Source organism: Bos indicus, chromosome 24 (genome assembly GCF_029378745.1).
Source record: "Bos indicus isolate NIAB-ARS_2022 breed Sahiwal x Tharparkar chromosome 24, NIAB-ARS_B.indTharparkar_mat_pri_1.0, whole genome shotgun sequence".
Classification (NCBI taxonomy): Eukaryota; Metazoa; Chordata; class Mammalia; order Artiodactyla; family Bovidae; genus Bos; species Bos indicus.
In genome coordinates, this window is record NC_091783.1 from 60,999,910 (window position 1) to 61,014,493 (window position 14,584).

The 14,584-nt window shown below is 38.7% G+C and overlaps 1 protein-coding gene and 1 non-coding gene across 10 annotated transcripts in view; both read left to right on the forward strand.

Moving 5' to 3' along the window:
- The window catches only part of RELCH (RAB11 binding and LisH domain, coiled-coil and HEAT repeat containing), a 114,129-nt gene that overhangs the window by 53,636 nt on the left and 45,909 nt on the right, over positions 1-14,584 (forward strand). For 8 of the 9 annotated variants that reach the window (XR_011563877.1, XR_011563878.1, XM_019986736.2 and 5 more), the window contains 4 exons: positions 2,279-2,391; positions 7,094-7,184; positions 9,850-9,921; positions 14,126-14,266. Coding sequence is in view for 7 of the 9 variants with exons in the window: in XM_019986736.2 (XP_019842295.2) it covers positions 2,279-2,391; positions 7,094-7,184; positions 9,850-9,921; positions 14,126-14,266 (417 nt within the window). In the remaining 2 variants the exon portion in view is untranslated. Of the gene's footprint in view, positions 1-2,278; positions 2,392-7,040; positions 7,185-9,849; positions 9,922-14,125; positions 14,267-14,584 lie in introns of those variants that run through there. The other variant, XM_019986741.2, reaches the window with a different exon arrangement.
- LOC139179550 (small nucleolar RNA SNORD36) lies at positions 8,441-8,509 on the forward strand. The gene has a single exon (XR_011563915.1). It is a non-coding gene; the product is annotated as a small nucleolar RNA SNORD36 (small nucleolar RNA).

The window sequence follows — 14,584 nt, forward strand, 5'->3', positions numbered from 1 at the left end:
TTTTTCCTTTCCTACGTGTCCGTTGGAATCGGTCGGTAATGGCTGCTGTGTTGAGAAGGGTTTTGAGGCCAGCTTTGATCTCAGAAAGGAAAATTAACAATCTCATTAGCAATAGATAAGAAAATGACAAAATATATGTATTTTTGATTTCTGTACTCAGCTTAATTCCTGTATGTTTCAGTTGAGGAAACAAAAACTCAGAGAGGTTCACAGTTTTCATTGGGTTCTTTGGTACTTAGGAGTTTTGAGACAGGAGCTCTTCGAACTCCGAGTTTAGCGTTCTTGGTTTGGCACAACTGTAGCCACATTCCAGTTGAAAGATTCATTACAGTAACGTATAACATAAAATTCCTCTTTGATTAAGAATCACTAAGCCTCGTGGTTTAAAAAAAAAGAAAAAAGGAAAAGAAAATGTAAGGCACAAAAGTAAACAGTAAGACAGTTATTTTGGTATACCTGTTTTTGAGATAAAGAAACTGTTATTCTGTATTTTAGACAGAGGGTGTATGCGTGTACTTGCAGTTAGAGCAGATATCTTACCTACACTTCATAACTTTATTTCTTTAATGAGTAATGCAATAGGGAGAGAGTAGAGTGAGATAGTTTAAGAGTGAATATTTGGAGATGACTGGGAAGCAGGAAGAAAGGGTTACGAGAAAGCAAGAAAACCCATAGGAGAGAAAGAAAACCCATGGGACATGAAGGAAAAGTACAAGTTAAATATTTAGGGCCTTTTTGATTTTTCAGGCATTAAGATATTTTCTCTTTTTGTTAGTACTTTCTAGAATAACTAGCTTTTCATCCTTAACCTTTTGCTCTCAGTGGAGTATGCTCATGTGTCATCCTGGTCCTCTCATTAGTGGCCTGGCCCTTAGCAATCTCAGTGGAGCTCTCTAAGGACCCTTGGTATTAATGGTCCTCACCCATCAAGCCTCATGGTAAGCATATTTGGGAAACATCAAAATACAAGGATCCATACATACACTGTTCCATTCCCAGTACAAAATTATTTTCTCCGCTTTTCAGTTATTCACTAATCTAAAACCCACAGAGGCTCCTAAACAGAAAGATGACAGAATAAGTGTTTTAAATTTAAATTTGCTTTTGCTTCTCAGATTTGTTTCTCCTCTTCTTATCTACATCTTTGTGCTTTGAATTTAGATTTATACCGAGTAATTATAATTTTAACATAATATATGTAAGACATTAGAAATAATGGAAAGGACTTCTAGTCATGCCTTAGTGTCAGTCTCAACTCCTCTAAAAGCATATCATCTGTTTCTAAGGGAACGTCCTCAGAATAATGTAGACTTTTTTTAAAGTGTCATGCATTAATACATAGTGATTAATTCCTATTTTAAATCTGCTAATACTTTTTGGGGGTAGGGAGGTAGATGGGAAAAATAAACGAGAATAATCATTCTGCCCTTTTTATTATATCATAGTGATTTCTTTAAAATATCTGCAAAATAACTTAGAGGATTTCTCTCCAAAAATACTTTATCACTTTTGAACTTTTATTTCATTAGATTTGCAAATCTACTTCAAAAGTGAAAAACATTAATATCTTTTAAATGTATTTTAGAATTTTGCCTCAGTTTAATTAAAATGTGAAAAAACTTTAATTTTCAAATACTTTGTAAAAAAAAAATAAACTTTTGTCTGTTTCCTTGAAAATACTAAATTTACTTCTCTATGTTGAAAGTGGAACAAAATATTATTTAAAATTTTCATTTCAAAATAGAACATTTCTACAAGTGCTTTTACAGAGAGCATTCAACACCTATGAAGATGGTCTTTTTAATTACCCACTAGGTTAGGTGCTAAGGGTATAAAGTTATTAATTATTTCTGATCCTACTGTGCTTATGGAAGTATGAAGAGTTATCTTTATTTTCTGTTTTTCATTTTAGGTTTTAAAATATAGTTAACTTCTGCAAGTTTTTATTTAAAAGCACTTTCAAAATGTAAACTATATGAGCTTATAGTAAGATAAAATGTTACTTAATGTAAAAGGTGATAGACCCTTGGGAAGTATTGGATGAGAAAACAAGGTTAGTTCAATCGTAAGTTACTTGATTACATTGTGATGTGCACCTTCTGCACAGTCACTCCATAACTGTGTTTATCTCTTGAATTATCAGCCTTACAAAATAAAAATTTGCTCCTATGTTGAGGTTTATTTCATTTAAAACTTCCACTTATGAATACTTTGGGGGGAAAAGAATATTCTGCGATGCGTTTTTACTTTGGCTCTTTCCACCTTCGTGTCTCTCTAGGAGTTGATCCCCCTCATCTTGTGCACAGCCTGCCTGCACCCTGAGCCCAAGGAGAGGGACCAGCTTCTCCACATACTCTTCAATCTGATCAAGAGGCCCGACGATGAGCAGAGGTGACTATGGCTGCTTCTCTGGGAAATAAATATAATGTGGACTTGCTCTTTATTGCTTTGACATCATGATTGCCTTTCTAATCTAAATGCCGTCTCTCCTTTCTAAGGTCTCTTAATAAAGCAAACACTGCCCCTGTTCACAGTGCCCTACAGCGCTCTCCTTGTCATTCCAGCTGCTCACGTCGCACTGCCACACTTTTGTGTTAGGTATCTTTTGGGCTGCTAATTATGCCATTAAGTCTTTGCTTTTATCTTTCACATTTGATTTCCAAGAACTCCTAAATATTTCCCTTTTCCCCCCACAGATGAGCTAGATACAGCATGGCCTCTTAATAGTTATGGTTTACCAGAAATAAAATATTTAACATAGGAATGTCTGCATCACCGATCAGTTTCTGTATGGCTAGAGGGATACAGTGTTTTGGTTAGTCCTGATTCAAACGCCCACAATCAAGGATGCCTGAGTGGAGAAATGAGTTGTACTTGGGAGTGGTGAGGGGCATGAGAGTGTTGGGGGCAGGGGGACAAGACACATACCCAGGAGACTTCTGGAAGAAAGGGGAATGGGTTTTTTGCTCAGGCAGCCGTGATAGATGTCTCCCCAGAAAGCAGACTTTTAAATACTAGGAGAAGCTGTGCAAGTGTGAACGTGAACAGAATATCCTAGTGGAGGGTAAGCAGACCAAGCACCAGTTGGACAAGACTGAGCTGTTGGGATGTTTCCACACTGTAATTTTCTGTCTTAATAAGCAGATAATTTTTGCTTATACTTTCGCAAAACAATAGAGTTATACATTAAGATTAGGTAACTTGATATAATTTTAGTTCTTGTTTTATTGACTATTACAGTTTTTACCTCTTCTGAGAATGTTGGAAAATCATAAAGTGAACCATACGACAAATCAAGCCCAAAATTTAAAACACAAGGAATCTCTCCACCATGAGAATAAAAAGTCATGTAGACTTTTAAACTCTGTGAACATGTATCTCTTTCCTACCCTTATTAAAATATACCTGAGCAAGCAGACATGTTTTTTTTCAGGATCCAGTCAAGATTAATCTACATGCTAGCTGAACAGAAGTAAGGGAAATTCAATCAGGTTCCATTCATTGCAAACCGAAAATTTTCTTAGGACAATTTGATGGTTCTGTCTGTGGGATCGCACAGTCGGACACAACTGAAGCGACTTAGCAGCAGCAGCATATAGGAAAATTAATATTTTATCTTCTCCTTGAAAATATTATTCCCTATCTTGGAAACTTAATTAATAAATACTACTTATTACATTGTCATTTTTAGAATGCAAGGCAAAAATCTCTCAATTTACATAGCCTGTTTTTACAGACTCTGCTGTAAAGCTAACAGCTGCCATCTGGTGGCCAAAAGTACCTGTCAGCCTGACTTCAGGTCAAGATACGTCAGGATTTAAACACGCATGTTCACAGCTGATCTTCCACTTTTCAGAAATAAAGTTATTTATTTAAATAAGCTAAACTGTTAACTACATTTGATATGAATAAAAAATAAAGCAAAATTTTTAAATTAGCATAAGTTTGACATGTAATCGTTTATTACTTTTCTTTACTTCCTGAATCACAGGCTTCCTTGCGTCCTGAGAAGGACACAAGGACTGTCCAGTTCTATGCTCAGCTATATTGCCTTTTTGGTAATTCTTTGCTAGCAGCCATAACTAACACCGTATTTCCGCCTATTGTGTCAGTTCAGCTGCTCAGTTGTGTCCTAGTGTTTGTAGCCCTATGGACCAGAGCCCACCAGGCCTCCCTGTCCATCACCAACTCCCGGAGTTTACCAAAACTCATGTCTATCGAGTTGGTGATGCCATCCAACCATCTCATCCTCTGTCGTCCCCTTCTCCTCCCGCCTTCAATCTTTCCAGCATGAGGGTCTTTTCCAGTGAGTCAGTTCTTTCCATCAGGCGGCCAAAGTATTGGAACTATAGTCCGTGGAATTTCTCCGGGCCAGAATACTGGAATGGGTAGCCTTTCCCTTCTCCAGGGGATCTTCCCAACCCAAGGATTGAACCCAGGTCTCCTGCATTGCAGGCGGATTCTTTACCAGCTGAGCCACAAGGGAAGCCCATATGTCAAATAGCAGTCAAATAATTTCACAAGTAGGAACAGTGTTTATGATTCCCCACAAGTAGAAGCAGTGTTTTTACTGTCACAGGAGTCTGTTTCCAATGCTGTTAATAATCTGTAGCCATCTGATCTTTTCTGTTTTCAAGTATATTTCAAAACTGACCTACTTTTTAGAATTGTGACTCTTAATTCTGCTAAGAAGTTTATTTTGAGGGGCTTAACATTTTTTGAACAAATTTGTACATGTTTAATATAGTGATGGTGACTCACGATTTAAAGTTATTTCACATGAAGGTCTTATACAAGTGTATACTTCTTACATTTGTTCGAAATGCTTAAATTTCAACAGTTTATTTATTATAATTATCAAATATTTCTGAAACCTATGTATGTGACTTCTCATTATTTTAACAGACTAGTAGGGGTAGAAATGATCAGAAATGAAGAAATTTTTAGTGGGAAGCTAAATGTCTGTCTTAAAGCTTGGGAATTTCTTTTTCCATTTTTCTTTTATCCACTTAATTTGCCTTCCTAAAGTCGGAGCAAATAGGAAAAGAAAAGTTGGGAAGCCATCAGAGAAGACAATGACATAAGCATAAAGGGAAATTATATAGATAAAAGTTAGAAGGTTATGGTGAAAGGAAGCTGCCGTGTGCCGTGAAGACATGCTGGCTCACACTCTCCTGCCTCCCACAGGCCTACTGCCTGTCACTGTTCCCCTCAGCCTGAGAGCCGTTGTCGCTGACTTGGGTAGCCTAAGCAGAAACCTAAAGTCACGCTTCAGTTTTCAGTTGAAGTGACATATCTTAAGAAACAGCAATGAGGAACTGCTTTTATAGTTGATATGAATTAAACTTTATGTTTTGTTTTTCCTTAAAGTTGGCTACTTTGAAACATCTATGGAAAACATGCTTTTTTTTTCCATCAAGCTTTACTGGTTTTGAAGTCATAGATAATCAGAAGTAAAAAAAAAAAAAACTAACATTCTGACTTTCAGAGTCATTTTAAATGTACCTTCATTCTGAAAAGTGAAAAATCTTTTTCAAAATTTTGAATTATAAATCTATCATCAAATGAAACTGTCATATTAATTATTTATATATTGTTTTATAACAAATTACCCCAAAAGAAAGTGGTTTAAAGTAACACTTGTATTATGATTTATGTGAGTCAGCTCATCTGGGTCTCTTACAAAGCTGTGGTCAAGGTGTTGTCTGTGGCTGTAGTCACCTCAAGGCCCGTGGGGGAAGGATTTGCTTCTGAGCTCACTCACGTGGTTGGTCATTGGCAGGATTCGGTCTCTCATGGATCTTTGGACTGGGGGCCTTGGTTCCTCCTGCACTGACTTATAGCCAGAAGTTGCCTTCAGTGCTCTTGCCTGGAAAATCCCATGGACGCAGGAGCCTGGTGGGCTGCAGTCCATGGGGTCGCTACGAGTAGGACACGACTGAGCGACTTCACTTTCACTTTTCACTTTCATGCGTTGAAGGAGGAAATGGCAACCCACTCCAGTGTTCTTGCCTGGAGAATCCTAGGGACAGCGGGGCCTGGTGGGCTGCCGTCTATGAGGTCGCACAGAGTCGGACACGACTGAAGCGACTTAGCAGCAGCAGCAGCAGCAGCCTTCAGTCTCTCACCACCTGAAACCGTTCCAGCGTGGCAGTGTCTTCAGAGCATGCCCGCTGAGAAGGCAGAAAAGACTGTCTCACGAGATGGCTGTCACAGGCCTTTGTAACCTGATCTCGTAAGTGACATCCCATCCCATTATTCTGTTCATTAGAAGCAAATCCTTGGGTCCAGTCTACACTCAACAAGATGGGGTTACACACAGGCATGAATATCAGGAGACAGACCTCATTAGGAGTCGTGTCAGAAGCTGCCTACCACAGTTATCTTGGGTTCAGTACCAAAAATTCTCACTTAAGTATCATTTTACTAATACAGTGTCAGAGTTTTTAATTACAAAGATCTGTCTGCTCAGTCATGTCTGACTGTTTGTGACCCCATGGACTGTAGGCTGCCAGGCTCCTCTGTCCATGGAATTTTCCAGGCGAGAATATTGGACTGGGTTGCCATTTCCTCCTGCAGGGGACGTTCCCAACCCAGGGATGGGACCCGAGTCATTCGGGTTTGCTGCATCGACAGGTGGACTCTTTGCCACTGTGCCACCTGGGAGACTGAGCTATAGGAATACTGGGAAAACAATCATAGATTGATTAACTAGAAACAAATTCATTAGAAATGGAAGCATTAAACATAATCTCAAAATGTATTATATATATGGGAAGTTAATTTAGGAGATTCAGCTTTACAGCTGTAGAGAATCTCTTCACAACATCTTTCAAATGGTGTTGCCGTTGCTGGAAGGACGAGTCTTAAGAAACTCACTCCCTTGGGGCAGCCTATCGATTGGGAAAAGTCAAGAGTGAAATTTGATCATACAAAAATAATTGCACTCCATGGTAACTAGAGCTGACCTTCTTAGCCCTTCGTCCTAGCCGCGCTGCTGACGCAGATGCTGGTCTACAGTCATTGGTTTTGTCTTTCAGGCAGATGATCCTGACGCAGATGCTGGTCTACAGTCGTTCGTTTTGTCTTTCAGGCAGATGATCCTGACGGGCTGTGTGGCATTTGCACGCCATGTTGGACCCACACGTGTTGAAGCTGAGCTTCTACCACAGTGTTGGGAACAGGTAAATAGCTGTATTGGGTCTTCTCTAGGTTATTGGAAATGCTCACATTGTCTTTTAAAAATGCTGTTAGGAAATATGTGGGATATAAACTATGCTAGGACTTCTCTTGCCCAGCCCAGTGATTTAACAGTGCTTAAGAAATGTCTGGCATGTTTTGCTTTATTCTGAATCAAGTGAGATACAAAATACAAAAAATATATATAAAAAACTAATGAGTTCAGGGAAAGCAAGAGGCTCTGTGTATGTATAAGCAAGGAGGTAAATAATAGACATGCTTTCTGTATATACTGTATACTTGTATATATTACAAATATATACAGAATATAAAGTGTAAACCTTTGATGTAAGAAGTCTGTATATTTACAATTCAGCTCACTATTTACTAACAACACTTTTGGTTTTATATTGAATATTCCTGTCTTCTCTAAAACTCAGGATCTTTGACTTTGTACACTTGACATTTAGGTCATTAAGTAACTCATTGTTCCATCTTAAAAAGATGAGTTTCTTACTTATGAAGACAGATTTCATGGCCTTCTTTATACCAGCTCTGTCACTTGTTCTTAAGAAAAAATATGACTCTCTGGAATATTGCTAAGGTATATGGTCTTTGAGAATTCTCTTCCCACTTTCTTCAGATATTCATTTTTTCTCTAAAATTTAGTAGCGTCATCTAATTTAGTAAGCTAGAGACATTGTTTGAAAGGGAACATTATGTGTGTTCACGTTGTCTCTGACGTCCCTGTGCCTCCTGTAGATTGTAGTGCACAGAAGCTTAGGGTGAGACTAATCACTGAAAATCAAGTTAAATTGGAAACAATATGCACAGCTTTGAATTTACAGTTCTCTACAGTTCTGTATACGTACATGTCTTTTTTGTTTTTCCATCTTCTTTTCAGCTTTATTGAGATTGTGATTCAGATAGCATGCGACTCACCTATTTCAGGTCTCCAGCGCAGTGGTTTTTAGCAGTCACAGAGATACACAGCCATCACTACAGTCACCTGTAGAGCAGTTTTATCGCCCACAACAGAAGCCCCAAACTCTTAAATTGGTTCTTGTATTTCAAGGTTGTTTTGGCTATTCTGAGTCCCTTCAATTTCTGTATAAATTTTAAGATCAACATATCGGTTTCTGCAAAGAAGCCAGCTGAAATTGTAAGGATTGCCTTGAATCTGTAGATCAGTCTGGAAAATGTTGCCATTCCAATAGTGAAGCTTTCAATCCATGAATTTAAGATGTCTTTCCATTTATTTTGGCAATGATGCATGTATTTCTTCACCTGTAATCACCGCAAAGAGTAAAATCTGAGCTTTTTACTCCACTGGTAAAGAATCCACCTGCAGTGAGGGAGACCTGGGCACGATCCCTGGGTTGGGAAGACCCCCTGTACAAGGGAAAGGTACCCACTCCAGTATTCTAGCCTGGAGAATTCCATGGACTGTACAGTCCATGGGGTCGCAAAGAGTCGGACACAACTGAGCGACTTTCACTTCACTTCTCCATTTGTTTAGGTCTTTTAAATTTCCTTTCAGTAATGTTTTATGGTCTTCAGAATATAATTTACATACTTTTAAAGTTTATTCCTGAGTATTTTATTCTTTTTAATACTATTGTGTAAATAGAATTTTCTGTACTTTTCTGGTTGTTCATTGAAAGTATGTAGGAATACAGTTGGTTGTTGTGTGTACATTTAATTTTGAGACTTATCCTGCTAGACTAAAGAAATGTGTAAGTTTATGTGTAACATGTTATGACATTCAAACCATTTTGTCTGGAGGTTACTGTTCCTGGGTTAAGCCTAACTTGGAGATCTCAGTTACCAACAACTCCCCCACTATCTCTTCTGTAACCCGAATAAACATGGACATCAGGGATTTGTCAGCCGCCTGCCTCCAGTTTGTTGCCCAGTAGATTGCTGCATAATATCTTTTCTTAATTTTAGGCATCCAATACTTTAATGAATTATGTCACCTTTTCATATGGGAGTATGAGAACAGATATACTTCTTTTCCAGTCAAAGAAAGATTTCTATCCTATGAAGAAGACATATGGGAACAAAACCCAGTATGTGTCCTTTTTTTGTTTTTGGTATTTTTTGTTACGATTCCGTGTCGTCATTACAATAGTAAAACCCCATCGTCTTGCGTATGCAAGCAGGAATGAATTGACATCTGCTTGCTTTAAAAACAAAGCCACAACACCAGTCAGGAGCTCTGGTTAAATCATTGATGATTTGCAACTTAATCCTTGAGGTGAAAAAGAGGAATGACGTATCATTCCTGGTACATCTTGTAGGCCATGTCAGTAAATATCTAGAAGCTGGATTTTCCAAATTTGAAAATATAATAATGTTCCTAGGGAAGGAAAAGGTTGCTCCTGACATCCTAAGGAAAGCTTTCTTGGGTAAGCCCACAATCTCTAGATACCTTGCCATATTTTCATCTTTGCTTTATCCTCTTTCTCTTCAATAGATAACCCCTGTGATCTCATTTTTTAGGCTCTCTCTGAGTCCCTTAATCCTGATCCAGGTATAGGGATCCCCAGAAGTGGAAAGAAAGAAGCTTTATTGCATTCCTAACAGGATTTGTGGTGAAAAATAATTCTCTTTTGGAGGAAGGGAGAGTATGTTGTTTATGTTTGATTTATTTATTTTTTACTCTAGATTAATCACAAATACCCAGAAAGAAGATTGCTTGTGGCAGAATCTTGTGGAGCGCTGGCACCTTACCTTCCTGTAAGAACTGTAATTTTTTCTTAAAAAAAAAAAAAAAAAAAAAAAACCTTTTCCTTCTTTGTTTAGCAATAGAGAAACCTTTTTTTCAGGTGTCATATTATACGTTTTAATCCACATTGTGTCCTAACAAAGGAAGAAGATGAGCTGAATAAAGAAAGCGCACATTGGTACCATGTGACATTGCAGACAGAGGGGCACATTAGCCATTGATTTTACATGAGTATAAATATATTAAACCTCATCAGGAATTCTCAAAGTTTAGTCTGAGGACCCTGGGGAGTTCCTTGATCCTTTCGAAGAGATCCATGAGATGAAAATTATTTTCATAATAATACTAAAGCATTTCTGTCTTCTTCTGTGTGTTGACAGTCACACTGCTGGTGCAAGCACAAGTTGTGACGGGCCCAGTGCCAGTGCACCAGCGGTGATCAGAGCAGGGACCCCCAGAGAGACAGGCGGTGGCCGCACTCTTCACCGTGCACTCACAGGGAGTCAGCTGCACTTAGACATGAACTTGGTGAACCAGTGAAATTATTAACCCTACTAAATTTTGACCCTAAGTATGCCTCTTGTTTAATATTCTGTATAATCAGCTGGAAGATACTGATATTAAGCCCTTTTGCTGCATTCTGAACTATGATGGCTGTTGCAGAAAGAAAGCACTCAGATAGTTTGAGTTGTGAGCTGAACCACTGCTTTTCTCATGGGACACCAATTTTACTTGATAGATCACTGAAAAACAAGCTGTGATTATTCAAACTTGGGTATGTGGCAGACATTTTCATGAAGATAAGTGACATGGAGCCTTGCTTCAAGAAAAACAAGTACAGTTTTCATTGCCAGTGATAAAGTTAGAACTTCTAATGAGAACAAGAATTTTGGAAACCTTGTATTCACCATTCAGAGCTTGACAGCTTCTATCCTTCTCAGAAGAGGCTATGGAGATACTTCTCCCTTTCTGAGTTACACATTTCTGTGAGGCCCGGTTTTCTTAAGTCCTCCCACCCAAGCAACAACACAGTTGAGTGCGAGCAGATGAGAGGATCCGCCCTGTCTCCTTTTGAGTCGGACGTCACTGAGACTTGCAATATAAAGATGAGAGGATCCTCCCTGTCTCCTTTTGGGTCGGGCGGCACTGGGACTTGCAATATAAAGATGAGAGGATCCTCCCTGTCTCCTTTTGGGTCGGGTGTCACTGGGACTTGCAATATAAAGATGAGAGGATCCTCCCTGTCTCCTTTTGGGTCGGGCGGCACTGGGACTTGCAATATAAAGATGAGAGGATCCTCCCTGTCTTCTTTTGAGCCGGGCGTCACTGGGACTTGCAATATAAAGCAGCACTATTCCTCCCACTAGTTTTTTTTGATTATAGTTATTTCCATTAAAATTGTAATTTCATTAGTCATGTTAACCTTTAAGAAGTTTATTGTTTTTAATGAGTTAACAATTTGAAATTTCTCATTTTTAATTTCTGATATGATAAATGTCAGGATGATATTCCCCAGCCAAACAAAAGCTGTTTGAGGTGCTCGTTAGTTTCTAAATGACCAGGAGCCTCCCGCCAGGAAGAAGACTGAGCACGCTGGCCTGCTGTGCTCCAGCAGGTGTCTCCTGATGGGCCCAGGGTTTACAGGGGATGGAAGCAAGAGGTGACAGCAAGAATGGTTTTACTTTGAACAATGGTCATTTAAAGCAGAGCTTGACAAAATACAGTCTGGAGACCAAATGGAAACCACAGCCTGTGTTTATAAATAAAGTTTTATTGGCATGCAGCCACACCCATTTCTGTGTATTGTCTGTGTCCGCTTTCGTACTGCAACAGCAGAGTTGAGTAGCTGCAGCAGAGACTTTTTGGCCCAGTTTGCTGACCCCTGCCCTGAAGGGTCATTTCTGTAAGACTGCTCTTTAAAGGGAGTACAAAAATTGGAATTGTGCAACAGTACTTGGGAGAAGGCAATGGCAACCCACTCCAGTACTTTTGCCTGGAAAATCCCATGGACAGAGGAGCCTGGTGGGCTGCCGTCTTTGGGGTTGAGCAGAGTCGGACACGACTGAAGCAATGCAGCAGCAGCAACAACAGTTCATGAGCTATTTTGTTACATTTACCGTTACCTCACATTCTGTAGTGTGAGGGTGAGTGAAGACTGAGAAACCCAAGAGTCAGACAATTGTCTTTTTAAAAAATAAAATTTATCTTTTCTTTTTATACAGAAAAATACAAAGAATAATTCAAGAACAATTCATAGTCTCCACTCCCAGAAATGTTGTTGTTGTTGAAAATAAATTTTCAGACAGTACAGAAAAGAGTAACATGAAAATCAAAGCCTTCCCTGGCCCTAGCCATTCTCTCCAAAGACAGATATCTATCGTTAACGGTTTTTAATGAATACTTAACAGAAAATAAAAATTCATGCATATGCAAGCTTACAAATTTATATCTTTAAAATTTTTCTTACTCAGAATTAATCACACTGTACAGTGATCTATATATGCCTTGTGTGGGAATCTATGCATTTTAAATTTTCACATATTGTTGAAACCTCTGTATCGTGCTTCGGTTGACATGTGGATTTTTAAATTTTGACAGTGCTCAATTGCCCCCAACCAAGACAGCACAGATTGTACTCCCATCAGCAGTGCATCAAAGTTCTTATTTTCCCATACTTCTACCAGGAACTGGGCATAAACTTTTTTTTTTTAGTGTTTTCCTATCTTTTCAGAGAAAATTATCTTATTGTGATAAATTGTGTAGGTTTATATCCATGAGTGAGTCTGAGCACCCTATTATTTATTGTTCCAAGAGAGAGCTGAATATCCCATGCTCTCAAGGAAGGAAGAAACTGTTCCACACTGCTCCTAGGACTAGAATGCGAAGCAGTGTTAGTAATGGACTTGATGTTTCCTGCATGAATCTCCACTTGCCTCGTTACCCCACTGTAACTGGTAGCAATAGAACCTCAGTGTAGTCATAGCTCAGATGGCATGAAGCCTCCTAACTTGTCCCGTGGGTTTCCTTAGCACGTGGAAGCTGCCACAGTTGACCTCAGCCTCGATCGCTGCAAAGCGTATGCCCGGCTGAGGTTCACTCACCTCTGTCGTATTGCCTGTGTAGATACCACCCAGAAAGCCCTTTTAATTCACTTTTAAAGTGACCTTGGGAAGCAGTATTTAACCTAAATGATAAATAAACAAGGCTGTACCAAAAGGTATATTCACCACCCTAAATGTGACCAAATGTTTCTATAATTACATATATTTTTGTTTTTAAAAATTAAAAACTAGATTATTTTAAAATGTCTTTCAGACCTTGCTCTGCATACCAAATCACACTGACTGGAGATTTACAGGAGTGGTTATTTCCTTTTATTGTAACTGTTAAATGTAAAAGTGACCTAAACAAGTTTAGGTTTAAAGAATTTTATACATTGATCAAGTTACAGTAATGGTACAAAAAAGGGAAGGAAGGGCAAGAATATGAAAATAATGACACTTTATTCTAACCTCAGACATTAATTAGGCTGAATCCATGGGGGAAAAGTTGTATGAAATTTAAGACGCAGTAGTAGTTGACATTATATTTAATAGTAGCATCGGAAAATAGCCGTGCAGTTTTATAAGCACTTTTAAAGTTTACTCTCGTATTTTATCATTCTGCTTTTTTTCCCCCCCTCAGTTCTTCAAAAAAAATAGCAACACCAGGATTTTCGTTTCCATGCTCCTATCCCAGGCAAATGTTTTGATTACCAAAGTGATTTCTGTAATCCTTCCTGTTGTTATGACTATCAGTGCTTTTCTGAGTTCCATAGGTGGTGAGTGATAGAATAGTCATTTTACACAGAAGAGCCTGTTTATGGCAGAGTGGTGACGGTTGATTTGCCAAAAGTGCATTGTGAAGGTTTCAGGGATTGGCACATACATAGTAAAAATACAGAAATATGCTGGGAGATGATCAATACCAAGTTCAGGGTAAATGTTACCTTTAGAGAGGAGAATTAGGGGAAAGGGGAGGGTGGAAGAGAGTCATGCACTTCGGCTGCATCTGTAACGTCTTCTGTGTTTCAGAAATGAGGACTTGAAGCAAACATAGCAACGTGTTAATATATATTTAATCTGGATTGTGAATACATGGGTATCTGTCATTTTTTTCTATTCTTTTCTGCTGCTAGTATAAAAAAATAGTTAAATATGTTCTTGTTCATTTCAGAAAGAGATCCGTAGCTCCTTGGTTCTTTCAATGTTGCAACAAATGTTAATGGAAGATAAGGCAGATTTGGTAAGAGAAGCTGTGATCAAAAGCCTTGGTATCATTATGGGTTACATCGATGACCCAGACAAGTATCAGCAGGTATGCTTTTCAGAATAAATCCCATCTATTCCATTATAAAATTCCGAATGGTGTAATATCCCAAATCTCTGATTCAAATACCCCGTACTCTATAGTAGGCATCGCAAACATGTCAACCTGAACAAGGTAAAGTTGGCTGCCTGGTTTCAGTTCTGCAATTTCAAGGAGAAAATGCTTTGATTCATTTATAGTATCTGCCACAGCTTTGTGGCAGGAAATTGGCAGCAAGCATGCCATTTTCTCTCTGGTTTCCCCATCAGTGGATACATGACGTTTTTCTTTAAAGAAATTGGGGAAGGTAGGCTTACGAATGGCTTC